Genomic DNA, 17,036 nt, shown 5'->3' with positions numbered 1-17,036 from the left:
ACTGTGACCTCCTTCGGCAGGACTGCAGTACTGGAGTGCTTCCTAGACCATAGCACACCATCATGTCATGTGAGAACATATGGTCTCCTGTGGCTGAAACATGTTGTCCATGCTCTTTTTATCCTAATGGTTGTTTCCTGTCTTGAGATTTATTTTGTTGTTTGTGTGTTAGTGTGTTTTTTATTTTACTACAGCTGTTCCTGTAGTGTCATGTCATTTGTAAGAACACCTCTTGTCTGTTTTTGTATTTTGGAGTTAGTTTTCTGGATGGTATGGTGAGGGGATGCTCATGGCATGGTGGCGTACGTTCTTCTGAATGAGCAGCACACCAATGGTGACTCTGCATCATTGCTGATAGCAGGAAATGTTGTTTCATTCTATTTAGCTTTAAATCAGTCCTGGCTGTATTGAAAGCTGCTTGAAGAAAAATTGTTTCTGCTGTAGGAAAAAAAAATAGGTAGTATTATCCAACGTGTGTGTTCCCTCACCTGAAAGCCCCTTGGCTGGATTCTCTACTGTACTGTCACAAACCCCATCAATCTCTTCAATTTCTTCAGAAGGAACAGAGGATTTGCAGGTTAACCAGTTGGAAACGCAAATATGGATAAAACCAGACGTGCAGAAGACAGATGTGGACTTTTCAGAAATTCTTAATGCAATACAAGAAAGTAAGTTATTACTTGGATGTAAAATCAAGTATACAGTCAAAGAATCAATTGCGATGCATTGAAATTATAACTGAAGGAACATACAAAGTAAAAAACTGAATGATAAGTATGTGTAACTAAAATTAGTGAGAAATTTCAATAGGCTATTGAAGGACAGTAAGAAATCTTAATATCAGAGAAGTCATAGTAAGATCTGGATTACTATGTACCTAAGGAATCCAGCAGTATATATTTCCGATGCAGAAGTAATGAGATATATTGATTCATGTTACTTTAATCCATTCTTGAATGCCTGTGTGAATTAATATTAACATATACATGCTTCTGTCTGGGATCTAAGACTAGATTTGAAGTTTTATCTGTTACAGAGTATTGTGGCATATTCACATTTTTGCATCCAGCAACTTTGGGGACCAGAAATGATAAGCTTAACATGATAACCAAATGCCTGCATATCTTAGATAGTGTGTGGAACCATCTCTTTTCACATGTGGTCTGAGAAGTGATTAGTCCACCCTTCTCAAATTTAACTGCATTATAATCTCAAGACTTATGCTAGAAAAAAAATACTAGTCTGATTAACAAGGGCTGAAGACACCCCACCCCAAAGACTGATGCAAATCTGGAATCCAAATGAATCTGGAATTTCAGTGAGAATTTTACATAATAGGTTGAAAAAACAAAATGCATGGCATGATGACATTGGTAGCTAGCTTCCTACTTTCCCTTTTTTGCAGTTTTATTTTAAATTGGGGGTTTTATGTAACAATTTTCTAAAGCAAGAAATAGCAACTTACATTCTTGAGTGCTAAAAGGCGTATAAGAATGTCTAAAACTCTGCGCTTCTTCTGATTTTTATAATGAGAATCAGTACTCATGCACTGCTAGAATCAAGGCATTTGGCGATGGTATTAGTTTGGGTATGGTAGGGAAACTCTCAGGTTAGTTAATGACAGAGGTAATCATTCGAAAAGGTATCACCTGGTTATTGAAGTTGTATATTTAGGATGAACTCTGTTTTTTCTACCTTAGAAAGCTTTTCCCATCTGGAAATGTTAATATGGAATTTTGCTTTCTCCCTTCTTCTCCTCACCCCATTAATATGTCACAGCCCAAATACAGGTCTGGGGCAAGTTGTGGGTGTGTACTGGAAAGGCTGAAAAGACACTATAATCTTTCAGAGGCTGAATAGACAAGATAGATGAAAAAGGATAAGCAGATTCTGTTTGGAAAGAGACTACATCTGAATACAAGAAGCTATTATCTTCTCCATTTCAAGCATGTGGCAGAGTAGAATAAAAATGCATGATTTGATTAAAACAATTAGATGCCAAGATTATATTTATTAACAATGCTTTTCAAAACCAGATTCTTATTTAAATGGCCAGACCTCATCTTCCCTTGGTGCTATGCCATACTTCAATAGCATACTCTCTGGTTATATCCCTGTGCTGAATAACCTGAAATTTCTATTCAACAGGGAACAGATTTATTTAAAACCTCAAATGTTTAACTTCTAGAAAAAACTCCTAGTTCCTTTTAAAAGTATGCCATTTTTCTGTGATTATAAAAAGGGGATTAATCTGACTCAATCTCAAGGGTTTGCAACGAAAATATAAACATCTGCATTCATTGCCTAAGATCCTTTGACATTCAATAGAAAGTAAAAAAGGTGTGTATATCCAGTTTGTCTCATTTTAAAGTAGGTGGCTAATATAGATTACATGACCTGAAACTTGAAAGTGGTTATTTCTCTCTGTTGTCTGAAGATGGAATTTAAGTAGATAAGCTACTTTAAATCAGTCCCATAGCTTAGGCACAAATTTCTTCACCGTGGATATGCGCATCTAGTTGAAACCTACCTTATGTAAAGCAAATATTTGAAAGTGAGTATTGGATATAAACTGAATAGAAATAGGCTCTAAATTGTTTTAGCAATTTGAATATAATTTCAAAACTAAATGGCATTACGCAAAGAGTCTTAACATTCTTAAAAAAAAAAAATAGCATTTTGATTTAAAGATTATTTTAGAGCCATTTGAAAAGGATGCGACTTTTACAGGCTTGATATAGTGTTTTTCATTTATCCAGAACAGACATATTTACTGTTGGGAAGTTAACCTCTGTAACCTTCAGATACATTCTGTTGTGAAAAGATGAAAGCATCACTATGGCTGTACAACCCGGTTTGCAAAGGCTTGCTACATGTCGAAGGGAGTATCTTGTCAGCTACAGTCTGTTGTGAATAGCAAATAATTAGGATAAAACAGGCCTAAATATTCTTTCCAGAGTAGTTGCTCCAAATAGTCATTGTTACTTTTATTCCCAGTGGTTGTTAGTACTGAATGAAAATTTAAAAAGGCTAGTGATGCTTTTAAAGATCACATTTTTTTCTTCCTAACATGAGTTTTATGAGCATTTCACTTTTCAGGAGCTGTGTTCTGTAAATTTAGCCAGCTGGTATATCTTTCTGTTTGGTATACTGCCAAGAGTGATCATTCAATAGCAGAGATTTTTTTATTTTTTTATTGCCTAAAATAAACAGTTTGGTCAAAAGCTATCTTTTTAATTTCTGTCCTGAATCTCTCTTAGACTGCAAATGAAGATGAAAATTTACCATTGTATTATTTACTTTTATGTGAATATAATATTATAAAAGAATTAATAGTCATTTTTACTGCTTCCGAGCTAAATTTTACACTTGACTACCATAGTTCGTGTTAGAGTCTTACACACATTTTTCCAAAGATTTCTGCTAAGTCTTTATAAGTTTCTTGACCACAGTATACTCAGAAATTATCAGTAGCCTATCAGAGAGAGTCTGGAAACCATAATTACTAATCTGAAAATGGCTATAAACATGCACTGTAAAATATAGGATTGCACTGGGTGTAAAACTGTCAAACAGGGTGATGCATCTGGCCTCGCCTTGGCTGAGGACGAGCCAAGGCCTGGCGGGGCAGGGCTGTGGGGATCTGGAGCTCAGCCCTGCTGCAGCCTCGATGGTGCAGGGGTTGACAGGCCCAGAGGTGACATGGGGTTCTGGGCCTGGGACAGGGTGGAGGGAGTCCTGGTAGTCTGGCCAAGGGCCATCATGGCTGGGGGTGCCCTCAGCACCCTGACAAAAGCTGGCAAAGGCTTTCATGGCTGTTTCCTAGTTATTATCCTGAGAAGATAGACTTCATAGTGTCATGGAATCATAGAATCAAAGAATCATAGAATGGTTTGGGTTGGAAGGGAAAACCACTTTTCTTATGGAGAAGTGGTAAACAACTGTGTTAATGAAAAGACAACTCTGATTTCAAAGCTCTTTTCATGAATCCCCATAATTTGCTTCAACGTATGAAACTTCTTTCCACTGCCATTGCAGTAAAGTCAAAACTAAGAAATTTCTGGCTTTTCAGAATATTTCTCAGCATCCAGTTTACACTGACTCCCACAGTGTTTAATAAAAATAAATAAATAATTTTGTTATGTCATTTTTCCTCTCCTAGTCTGGAAGTCAGAAATCAGTGAATTTCCTGAGACAGGGTAATTTATCACTGCATAGTTACTGAATTTAAGACTTAACATGAGAAAAAGTTCGGGGCTGTGGTCACTCTAGGATGCCCACCTTGCAAAAACATTTTTGTCTTGTACCTGGCAGGCTACTGAGTTAAGGAAAATGTTTGTATACAAAAAATCCACCATAATGAAGTAAAAACATAACATGTAGCACAACAAGATGCAGAAGGAGTCTTGGTTTTTCATACTCAAACTTTTCTGCTTCCCAAGTCTCTGAAAACCAGGTATTTTTTACTCAGGGTTTTTATTAAGGAGTATTCTCCAGTACTAGTGGTTTTAAACTCAATGACTTTCACCACCATCTACACATAGAAATGCTCTCCACTTATAAACATCGAAAATATGAAGTTTTAAAGAAATTCATTCTTCAGTGTTACTGGTAGGCCTAAAAGTCTCCAAAGGGCAGCTTCTGCAATATTGATCTACAACTTGCATTATCCAAAACTAGAATGTACTCTGTGGCATGGTGTGACAATTGATAATAGAAGAGATGTTAATTAACAGAAACATAATACTTCCATCTTGTCAAGTAATAGTCAGGTCCTATTTTTGAATGAATGTTCTTATTTTGGGTTTTGAGTGTCCATCCTCAGAAGGTAACGGTATTATCTTACCTTGCTTTTGAGCACTACCTAAAGCAGCCTCTTGGTCCAAAGAGGTTTTTAGAACCACTGAGATTTCTCACAGGGACTCTTGCTCATAATTTCCTAGTGTTCGCTTTTCAGAATGTGTGATTCTGCTACGTTTGGTTTAAAAATATTTATATACACTAATTTTTTTTAACTCCTCAAGGTATTCTGAATTATAAAGTCACTTTGATTCTTTTTCCTCCCATGAGAGAGAGAAATGAACTTACATAATGAAGCTGATCTAAAGTTGTACGTGGGGTTCTTGATTTCTCCTGTAGTAATATACATGCTGCTGTGCATTGCTGTTAAATTTCATTGCCTAAAAAGTCATGACTGGATACTAGCAGCAGTCTGTCTCCCAAATGATAGGTCAAAAGCATATATATAATATAATTATTATATATCATTCTGTTAAGATCATTTGGGGATATCTATGTATTTATATTGTGGTCTGAGGGGAACAGAAAAAGTGGAGCCCTGATTTTGACTTTAGCAGCGGTGTTAGACTATTCACGTTCATTGGAGGGGAGTGGCTGAGAAAGGTACAGCCAGCAGAAGAGTCGGATTTGAAGTACCATCACCGTTATTAAAGTGATGCAACTAGAATTTGCTTTTTTAATTGTTTATTTGGTTTTGTGGAACAATATTTTTTTTAAACAATATATTTAACTGTCCGATGAGATTTGGGGTAGAAAGATGTTCTCAGCAAATGTTTCAGCCCCATGTTTAGGGCCCATGACTGAAATACTAGGAGTTTATCTTGGAGAAGCAGCAAGGGAAGTGCATTGTACAGATCTCCACATTCTCACCAGTAGCGTAACTTTACCATGACTGGAAGAGAGTCATAGACACCTTTAGTGCTGATAAGGTAGTTCAGCACATCTCTTATCATAGAATCATAGAATCATTATGGTTGGAAAAGATCTCCAAGATCATCTGGGCCAACCATCCCCCTAACACTCTCCACTATCCTGTTTACTGAAGCTACCAACCTGCATGCCAATTATCTGTGTACTTTTGATATAAGCAGTTTTCTACTACAGGCTGTCTGGACAGATCCCAGTAGCTAATTTCACTAGCCAGCTGGGATTCACTGCTTCCACAATTTCTACTCTCTGCTGAGATGGGCTGGTTTTTAAAATGACCTTGAAATAAGATTTTGTGTTCCTCACAAGACCTGATATTAATCCAGTAATTCTCTGCTTGAAACCCCCAAACATATTCACTCTCTTACACACCAACTTGTGCATCTCAAACACCCACTTAAAAACATCTGTTTTGCAAGCCAAAGCATTACTGGCACTTCAGGAAGCAGCAATTTTAGTATCTCAAATGTCTCATCAGTTATACCAGGGCAGTCTTCACAGCAGGAAGAGCATATAGTTCAAATTCCCTGGAGGACAGCATACAGGCAAAACCTCTTTCATTTCTACATCTTTCATTGCCTCTGTCTGCAACAGATATAGGTCTCTCATAATCTTCATAGAGTTTCACTGTTTAATTATTTTTGTGGGTTCTTTTTCTCACAATTCTTTTCAGACTATGCTGAGGTGTTGATCATATACAGGTTAATGCGTCTCTTTTTTTGGAGGCGCTTTTCTGGGTTTCAGTTCACTGAAGTTTCAAATTAATTCAAAATTTCTTCTATTCCAGTAGTTCTTTATGTTGAGCATTGAGATGAATTCTTCTCATATGAACATGTGTGCAAAAGCTGGTCATGAGATCTACATCCAGATTATTATTTTACAGGGTGAAATGTTCAAATTCAAAATTGTTAAACTTGAGTAGTATGTTATCCTAAAAACAGTTAAACTGGCACAGAATTTCTTATTGTTATGATGCCTAGATGGAAAAAAAATGCTGTTAAAAGTATTAAAAATTCTGACTTTCAAATTATACTGCTCAGGTTGGTTCATTAGCCTAGTATATAGGGTGGATTAATTTGGATATGAATACTTTTCTGTTGCTGCTGAAAATATTAGTGGCCTCACAAGCTAATGCACTGCAATCTAAAATACAAGGTATGTTCTTGACACTGTCTTCATTATGTGCATAAAAATGAAGAAGAATTCTTGAATTTTTAAATAGAGTTTTCTTTTTTATCTACATAAAGCTGTAATAACAGACTTTCGATACTGTACAAGGCTGGTGCAAAAAGGGAGCAATGTTTGTGATTGACAGGAAAAGAATAATATATATAAATTGCAGCATATGTTCATATCCAGGACATCCAGGACAAATATTATGAAGAAAACTTTCTCTGGCTTGTGATAGTGAAGAGCAGGTTACCTGCAGATACTGTGGAGTCTGTAGCACTGGAGATTTTTTTAAAAAGATTTCTTAAACTAGGCTGTAACCCCATGAAAAAAGGAAGGGTGAAAAGGAGGCCACAAAGTGCTCATGATGTCTGGGTAACAGTTAATGGCCTTTAATTTCTGGCACCTCTTCAGTCTCTCCACAGTGAAGGAATGGGAATTTACACCTGCAGCTAGTAGATAGAAATGGAGCTAAATTGCCATCAGCAATTAGGAGATTTGGGGCTGTTCCCTGTTAATATATATTCACATCAACAGGAATTACAACTGCCTGTCACCTACTTAGGGGAGCTGCAGAAAAGCAAAAGGACCAGGAGGACATTGCACAACAGAAAGAGTCCAAAAGTCAGTCGGGTTTGTAAAACAATGAGGAATAGTGGGCTAGACAAATTTCTGCCAGGAATGATGATTATTTGATACTGCCTTAGTCAGGGAAAGAGGCTCAGCAGCTGACCTTGCAGGTTCCCTCCAACAGTTGTGACTATCCTGTCATAATTCTGAATATTGCCTATGAAACATGAGGCTGGAGAGATGAAGTCTGCACAGCTAAGTCTTGGTCCTCAGCAGAGACATCTTTCTTCTCCCCACACGCATCTTTTCACCATCCTTTCACCCCAGATCTGCAGCCTCCGGGGTGCAGCAGTGGACCATTCTGACTGCAGCCTGTTTGCCCCGTATCTCCCATCCAACAGCTACCCAGTCTTTGAAGCCATGACCCTTATGTGGTACTGCAGATGTGCACGGCCACTCTGCCCATAGCTTCACATCATCTCCTTACTTAGCAGAGCAGGGAATGTCACCCTAAAGCTAAATCTGCTCTGATCTTGAGTATAGTGCCAGCATCTAACACGTTCCTAGCCTTCCTTTGTTTGTTTGGTTTTGTTTGGGGGGGTTGTTTGTTTTGTTTGCTTGTTTGTTTTATTTGGCTGGTTGGTTTTAATTAAAATAGCGTCCTAGAGACTTAAGCTATTGTTTCATGCATGTCTGAGGGCTGTGCAGTAGGTAGATCTGAATGTGCTAGCATTACATGTACCAAAAGATATCAAATTGTACAAAGGCAATCATCTGCTCAGGCGCATTTATTCAGTGTCTTTCAAGTAGTAGTACTTATCTGAGGTCTTCTGCCACAGATCTGTACAAGTTCTAACTGGATACTTTTTGTAGTAGGTTAAAAATATCTTCCTTATAGAAATAAATTTTCAGAGGCCATAATAATCCAGAAAGCAATTGTTTTGCTACTTATCCCAAGAGAGAAGCCAAGCAGATAGCTACTGTATGTTTTACTGTGACAGATGATTACTTATTTGACATCAGAGAGGTACTATGGTATCCTAAATCTCCATCAATGTGCATCAGGAGATTTTAAGCTTAACATGGTAGATACTTAGAGTAGAACTAAAAAGTGGGGTTGTTGATGTGTTACACTCAGTGTCTTCATTTGGCTCAAATGTGATTCGAACATGTTTTTATTTTTGTTTTTAGTAGCTAAGGATGTCAACATTTTTTTTGATGAGTTAGAAGGTGTGAACAGCCCTTCCAAAGATGATGACTCCCTGCTTCACCATGGTAACTTGACCAGTACTTCTGATGATGCCAGCAGGTTGGAAGTAGTGGGAGAGGTAAGAACACAGAAAATTATTAATATGATGGTCATTATAAAAAGGGAATAAATGTAGTTTCATTTAAAATCTCATTCTCTGCAAGACACCTTTTATCTGACCTTTGGTAGGGGGATTGTTTTTCCATTCTAAGATTATAAACTTCGTTTATAATTTTAAGATTACAATCTTAATTTGAGACATAAAATATCTCAAGCTCAAAATAGATTTTACTGGCTTCATGCATACCCACTGAAAAGTCCTTTGTTGTCTACTTGTTTTCTGAACCAGCGAAGTCTAATGTTTTACTGCTTCTGAAAATATTGGAAAATATTTGCCTATGTTAATCCCTTAGGCGAAAGGAAGGAAGAGAAATTATCATAAATCTCTTGTGAGAGGTACTTAGTGTCAAATACATAGCACATTCCCATCCAATAAAGAACAGAAGAGACTTGATGGTGCATAATGGTGATGCAGAGAACATACCGGGCAGGTATGTTCATCGCATAGTCCCTTTTAAATAAAGTCTTAATGGAGGCAAAATGTTATAGGTTAAAATATGAAAATTTGGGCTGAAATTCTTTTTTGTTTCCTTCATGCAGAAAAAACATGGTACCCTTTAGCTTTACTTTGACTGTTCTACAGCTCATGGTTGCTAGGTCTGTCTCCTCAGGGAGTGAAGAGTCCAGGGACTCACCTCTGGCCCTGAGGCCTCCTTTCCCCTGCCTCAGGAGTGTGGCTGTATCCAGACTACTTACTTGGGGTGGTCTGTTGTTACCTCCAAACTGTGCCTGAGGATTTTTTGGCAGAGCACTGACTGGTGCAGACCAGAACTGGCAGGAAACATAACTAACAATTAAGAAGCATGGAAGACCATAAGATATTGTCGTAGCCCTGGCCCTGACTCTCTTTTGTTTACTGGTTTAGATAAAATTTAGGAGATATAATTACAGACAATGTCTTTTTCAGGAGCTAAAGTCTTTTGTGGTGCAAGCTATTTTGTAAAACACTGCTGAGGAGAGAGTCAGAGATTTTCCTTGTGCTAGAATTTCAGCGTTTAGAGAGCTGTGCTCCTGGAATGTTTAGACAGATAATTAAAGCAACTAAATTCAGGCCATCCAGAGATATGTTTGACCTTGCTCACAATTTCATCTTCCCCTTCTCTCACTGCTCTTCCCCAGCTTCCCATGCAATTTACAAAGCCCTATTCACCTGCTTGCATTATAATAGGGTAACCTGACATAATATTCCTGTGTAGCATTTTGTGATCATGTACCATATGGTGTCTAACTAAAGGATGGGGTGAAAGGCATGTGGTATTTGCATGTTGAGGAGGAAAGCTAAAGAGAAGATGATCAAGAGGACAAGTGATGACAGAGAGCAATATATGCTGCTGTTAATTTAGCAATGCTGCAAAACCTCTTTTCAACTGTTTGATGTATTCTTTCTTACTTTTTAAAGGGAAAGTGAAAATGTCTGAGGAATTTCCTAGTTGAACAGATTTATTTTTTTGTGTACCCATAACCGTAGAAAAGAGTAATGTATATGTATAAGAGAAAAAAAAAAAAAAAGGGCAGGGGGGGAGGAGAGAAAAAAAATACCAGAAAATTGAAAGTCTTAGTTGGAGCTGAGGGATGCTGTAGCCTATGAAAAATATTTCAAAGTCCATGTAGGTCCCTGATTAACTGCAAAATGAAATGATACTGTTTAGCTGTTGCTGTTTCAATCCATTAAAATGAATTTATATTACAAAAACTTTGGAGAAAAAAAATACGAAGGTTTCTTTTCAGTTTGTTTAGCTGACAAGATAAAATATTGTTCGCTTCAGTTGTTAATGCTTGACCAGAAGATCCCAGGAACAGTTTATGGATGGAGCTTTATCAAGTTCCTTCACAGATACAGAGCCAGATAAGGATTTGGCTTGCCCTTTGGCCAAAGATACGTCATTTCTTAGTTTTATGTTTCATTCGGACACAGCTGAATTAAAAATTACATGTTCCCATGTTTGCATTGATCAAAAAACATTAGGTATTAGGTATTCATTTTAAAACCTAAATCCTAGGACATATTGTCAAAATGCAGCAGAAAGAAGGTAAAAATTAAAGGTAAAAATGGTTTAGGAGCTGTACTCCAGGTATGCATGAATTCAGCTTTTTGTTCTATGGAGTATTAAATTACCCTTCTGTATTTAAGGAATGGAGAATAATGGAACTGGTATAAAATCTGTCTTCAAGTTAAATTAGTGTATATGCCCCATTCTTGAGATTCCAGCTAATTTAAGTAGTTTTGATATTTAAATTGTAGAAGTCACCCCTACAGTCTTCACTTTAAACTCAAAATTCTGATGATATTTGGGTGTAGTGTTATTAACATAGTGCAAAATAATGTTAGTTTTAACGATCTTTGTTATAAATTGGAAATTGCACTAGAGAATATGGCCAAAAAACTGTTATTCATATTGCAGATAAGAATTCTGATGTTCTTTATGGCACTTCTGATACCCAGTTTCAGCTCAATTTTCTTGTGTGTATTTACCAGAATATATGCTAACTACATCATTTTTCCATCAAACCCCTGTCTTCTTCAGTGATGAGGATGGCTATAGAAAAACACTGTTTAAGCTTTCACAGAAAACTACAAATCTGTTACTTTTTAACTTTTAGGCACTTGATTTTGCAGCATAGATAATTTCATTATTTAAAAAGCTCCATGTAATTAAATATATTATGATGTCAAGAAGAATATACTGACCAGTGAGGATATATGAAAAAATACAGTTGCAGTATCCACAAAATTATAATCTAAAGGGTAGAATGACATTACAAAAAAAAAAAAGAAAACATGGGGAAAATATACTTCTATTTTGATTAGAACTGTGCTGTAAAAACTGAGTAGTTCTGGCTTCTTCTATTTCCGCATAAGTTACCACAAGTATTAACCACTTCTACCCATTGTGAAGTTGCATGCAGGGCACTGTAATTTCAAGTAGCCACAAACAACAGGAAAAGATGATCTCTTTAAAATTCAAGGATCTAATCTTAATTGAACACTCATATTGATAATAACTAAGTACCAAAATAACTAGCAATGAAGAAAAAATATAATCTGTCATTAAATTAGCAAACACCGGAGTCCATTCTGATTTATCTTTTAGAAGACCTGCAGATAAAACTTTGAATTTCCTTATTTTCTTAACTACACTTTTGTTTAAAAAGTTTCATTTTATGTCTCTATAGCTGTCAGGTTTACAAGTTCTCTGATTTGGGGTACTGAAATATTTGGAGTAAACTTTTAGTCTAAAGACCTCCAAGCATGTATGTGTATATGAGTCATATGCCTATGAATATCAACAGCTGCCAGTTGAGGGTCTGAGGATATGGGAACTAGTGTGTTCCTTGAAAAAGAGTTCCGAATCACACAACTTTGGATATGCATACTGCAATTAAACCTGCAAAGATAGCCAGAAATACTAAACTTATTGCTAAAGTGAAGTCTTCCCTGTTCTGCCACTATCTTTTGGCATACTTCAGGTGAAGGAATGGAGATTTGACATACATAAATAGATTACAAAAGTGGGACTATAAAAGCTGCAGTCAAACCCAGCTCTAGATTTTATTTATTTATTTTTCTTAATCAGTGCAGGAAAAGTGAATTTTGAAGTCATGACAGAGGTAAACAAGAGGCAATGTCTGGAAAGGGTGAATTCCAAGATGGCAGAAAAGTCTCTGTCTAGAATAGTGGAAGCCAGGAATACTGTGGACACTGCAAAAGCCCTGCAACTGCTATTTCCTAATGCTGCAAAGCCAGCTTAAGTGTCTCCATATCATATAAGATCTCTGCATCCTCAGAGTATTTATAAGTACAAGTTCGGTCTATAAATCCTCTTTACAGGCTAGAACAGCTATAAGAGGGCAACAGCAAGAGTTTCTTCTCGGAGTCCATACCAGTCAAATCACTCTGGACTTGGCATACTATATTCTTAAAATAAAAAGGACTTCCAAGTACAGACAAGGGTGAGATGTACTCCACCTGATAATGGCCAGTGAGTCTTATGAACCAAATTAGAACTGACCCAAAGTAAGCCCTCAAGCCTATATGGTGTGGACAGCAGGCCCTCTGCCCAGATTATTTTACTCTATTCTATGAGCCTATTCCTATGGCACTGCTTTACTTGATAAAATACACATAGTGTCTGTGGGACTTACAGAACAGGAAGAATGGCTCAGTAGAAGGCTTAGCAATCAGAGCAGGACCACCAAGCTGCCCCCAACTCTAAATCTCCTGCCGCACCCTTTTGTTTAAATAACCTTTTGGGTTTTTCATGTCTCCTCAACATAGATAGCTTACAGAAAAGAAAAAAAAAATGACTGTGCTTCCTGAGCTATTTTCATATTTAATGCTCTGTGAAAAATACTTCTGATATCCTGATAATAACATTTGTCAGCATGATATGCAGTATAGATATAAATGGTTTGTTACTGTTATTTCCTTAGGGCTTAAATCTTTTTTCTTGCCTTCATTTTCAGCCCAAAGAACTGCTCCCACTATATCAAGTCTGTATTAAGCTGTGTCAGGAGTCAGGAACTGTACTAAAAAATCTTAGAAAAATTTGCCTTTCTGTCTTCAGTAAACAGGGTGTACCAAAGGGATGGGATATTTAGGGTGCTTTCATTCATGTTTTTTTGTTTGTTTGTTTGTTTGTTTTTAAAAGAAAATGCACACTGAGAATCAGGAAAGCAGTTTACACTGAACTCCTTGAATGGGAATATTCTTTTCTTTTCATTTTTCAGTAAGAACACTTGACCTATTATTATTATGGCAAATATGTTCACGTTTTGTGATTTAAATCAGAAGGCAATTCTCCTAAGAGAAAGTATTTTCAGAATTTCCTACTTTTCCTACAAGTGAAAGGTGAATTTTTTTTTTTTTTTTTTCAGAGCTAAGATCCTATATTTTTGGACATGGCTTTTTATGGCAGGAATGATTTAGCAAATTGTAGGAAAAGAAAGAGGAATTAGCCTAATCCTCCCTTCAGCTTGGAGTTCAACTCATCTTAAGATCCCTGGAGTCCCTGCCCATTATCCTCCTCTGAGGGAGAGCTGTTTGTTTCTGTGTATATCAAGTGCCATATATTCCATTCACTGTGTAAATTTCTTATATGAAAAAGTCCAAATTCACAAACTGACACACAATTTCAACTTGTTTGAAAGCAAAAGCTTAACCCCTGAGCAAGATTTGGATTATGTGGAAGTAGTGTTAAATTGTGAGGAGAAGCTGTAGAGAATTTCATTTCATGAATTTCTAAAAAAGACCAGGTGTTTGCCTCTCAGATCTCAGGAGAGGGACCCGCCTGACCTCTTCTTAACAGTGAAATCGTCTTGCTTCTTTCTCTCAGAGCAAACTTTTGAACAGACACATTCTTTGCTGGAAATAGCCAAGAAATAATATTTAATTTATGTACTGCTAGACCAAACACTGGGAATTATTTTCAAATAAATTCAGTGGGTTTTCTCAGCTTTTTCATAAGCCAATAAAATTCTGTAGTTCGTTTGATGAGGTATGGTGAGGTAGGTACAAGACTTTCATCTCCTTTTCTGTGTCCTGTGAGGCAGAGGAACTACTGTTATCACAAAGCAACGAGAACCTCTGCACCAGGTTTTAGTGTTTCTCAGCACAGTGAATGTTCAAGCCATTGTTTATTTTTCTAATGCGTATTCTACCATACTAAGTTCTTTCAAATTTAAATTTCAATTATGTTATTCTCTGCTTTGTAGAAAACTTCTCTGTAAGTTATTCCTCATTTTCTGGAAAGTGACAGGGGAGGAAGGTTGACTTGCGTTCTCTGTTCTTTCCTATCCCTATCTCAACAAATATCTACCTAAGAAGACCTCCTGGTTTTGAACTGGGGAAGTCTGTAGTCCTTTCAGACAACTTCAGACAACTGTATGCAAAACACTGAACGATTTTGAATGACTTGTTCTGATTCCTTATCTCTCCTTTTGAGTATTACTGAAAATTGTTGATGCAAATGGTGATACAGCAATTACCAAGGCTAATTAACATTACTGAAATGTTTAACTTTCTCTTTACAGGAAGTACCTGACAAAAACAAAGCCAATGGACTATATTTTAGAGATGGGAAATGTCGGATTGACTACATCCTGGTATATCGAAAATCCAATCCACAGACAGAAAAGAGGGAAGTATTTGAGAGAAATATCAGGGCAGAAGGACTTCAGATGGAAAAAGAGGTAAGAGAGTTTCCCTGAAAAAAAAAAAAAATCAACATTTAAAGCTGGGCAGTACATGGTTTGTATTTACTCTGAAACTCCTTTGTTCTGTTGTAGTAGTGGAAAAGTGCTTTTAAACATGCCTAAATATAAACTACTTATTGCCAGAGCAGCAGGAAAGCATAGCTTGAAGGAAAATCAGACACATGGACTGAAGGCCAAAACAGGCCATTACAGTCATCTTTTTCAACCTGATGCACAAGTAGGCCATAGAATTTCATCCACCGAGTTGTGCTATAGAGAAAACAAGTGCTGGGTTTGGATGGCCTACATTCTATGGAGAGCAATCTGCACTTCTTCACATCATTTTCCTTTTAGCCACCTTCCTGCTCCACTCCTTGCTGAGGTTCTTGGTATTTTTTCCAAAGACCCCTGCATTCCTTTTCCTGTCAGCTTAGGCACAGGAACTTAGGTGGTATTTTGGTAGCTTGAAAACAGACTAAAATCTCTCCTACTTCCATAATCCTAAACATCAAAATAATTGAACAGTACATATGAATCTTTTATGTCAATGCTATTTCTAGCACAATGACCTAAAAAAGTGAATCTTTTCTGGACAGGAGTATAAAATGAATGTAATCTGTCTAAAAGTGTATTGACAAGATAGGTAGCAGGAACAGGACTCAAAGAGACTCTTTTTTGCCTATGTTCTTTCTTAAACTTTCTTGTGCGTGTTTAAACAGGACCTAAGTCTCACTTCCATGTAGAATAGATATTCTGAATACTTAGCTTTACTAGTGCTTGACCAACTTACACTGATATTGATATGCATTGTTGTGCTGTCACTGATGCAAATGGCACAGGAATTTTCAGGTTACAGGCTTTGGTCAACTATGTAAGTGCTGTACATTTTCTCCCCTTCTGTCACTGAATACTTGGTATATGTATAGATATTCTGCCTGTGTGCTTGAAAGGCACACTCCTTCGCAGAATACCAGGGGAAGGAATGATGGAAGGGAAGCTGTTTCCCTCCAGTATAATGACAATGTTTCCTTTCTTCTTTTCCTTGTTTTTTTTTTTTTTTTTTGCCTTTTTTTTTTTAATGAATGAATGAACAGTTACTGGTAGATATAACTGTATAAATACATGTCACTGTTTACATCAAATAGTTACCATACCATACAGTTACATTCCTTGAAATAACCTGGAAGTTAGCATCTATGATGCTGCAGTAGTTGCTAGATGCTTTAAATGGCAGCCATCGTTCCCTTATTACTTTTGCTTCCTGTAAAGGTACCAATGTCTGTAAGAGTTGTGACCTAAGACCTAAGAACATGAGAGCATTTCTGTGGTTGTTCAGCTTCACATGCTAGAATTGTGCTCTACTTCCACCAGGAGAGACACTGAAAATGTCTCTGAAGTTTGGACTGAAAGTGAACATGGAATGAATTTTCCTAATTAATAAATCTGTCCAACAGTTTTGAATCATTCTTTTGCTACTTTGTGATTTTTGCAGATCTTGCCATTTACTACTGTGCTAAGCTCAGCAGTGAAAGTTATGAAATCATTTTATAATTTAAGTATTATGAAACTTATTGTAGCATTCTGTACAGAGAACTTTTTCAACTTAATGATTTAAGTGCTTACTATAGACTTTTCCTGTGGCTTTCAAGCCCATTTACTTGGAGTTTGCTGCCTAGGCCGCATGAATGTTCTGCCTATTTGATTATTCATTTCAGTTTCTATTATGCTACTGACATGCAGTTTTATTTCTTGTTAATCTCATTTGGCCTTGGTGTGACTTCTTGCCAGCATCAGTAATTGTACATTTCCTAAACTCAGAATGATCAAAATGAGGCTGTGCTACATGACTCAGGCAGGATACCAATCTTTTTAAACGTATGACTCTGACCTAAAATTAAAACCTAACGTGTATATTTTATGACCATTTTAGTTTCCAAATTGAATTATAATCCTGAAGGAAATAAGTACATTCATTGTACACTCTCTCTCCCTTTCTGTAGAGTAAAAA

At 36.8% G+C, this 17,036-nt stretch overlaps 1 protein-coding gene across 1 annotated transcript in view; it reads left to right on the top strand.

Annotated features, from left to right (window-relative positions):
- The window catches only part of ANO4 (anoctamin 4), a 144,333-nt gene that overhangs the window by 33,350 nt on the left and 93,947 nt on the right, over positions 1-17,036 (top strand). Inside the window, exons 4-5 of the mRNA XM_035551662.1 lie at positions 8,659-8,795; positions 14,867-15,025. Coding sequence (XP_035407555.1) covers positions 8,659-8,795; positions 14,867-15,025 — 296 coding nt within the window. The remainder of the gene's footprint in view (positions 1-8,658; positions 8,796-14,866; positions 15,026-17,036) is intronic.

The sequence above is a fragment of the Cygnus atratus genome, chromosome 1, assembly GCF_013377495.2.
Source record: "Cygnus atratus isolate AKBS03 ecotype Queensland, Australia chromosome 1, CAtr_DNAZoo_HiC_assembly, whole genome shotgun sequence".
Lineage (NCBI taxonomy): Eukaryota > Metazoa > Chordata > Aves > Anseriformes > Anatidae > Cygnus > Cygnus atratus.
This window is presented reverse-complemented; position numbering and strand designations above follow the sequence as displayed.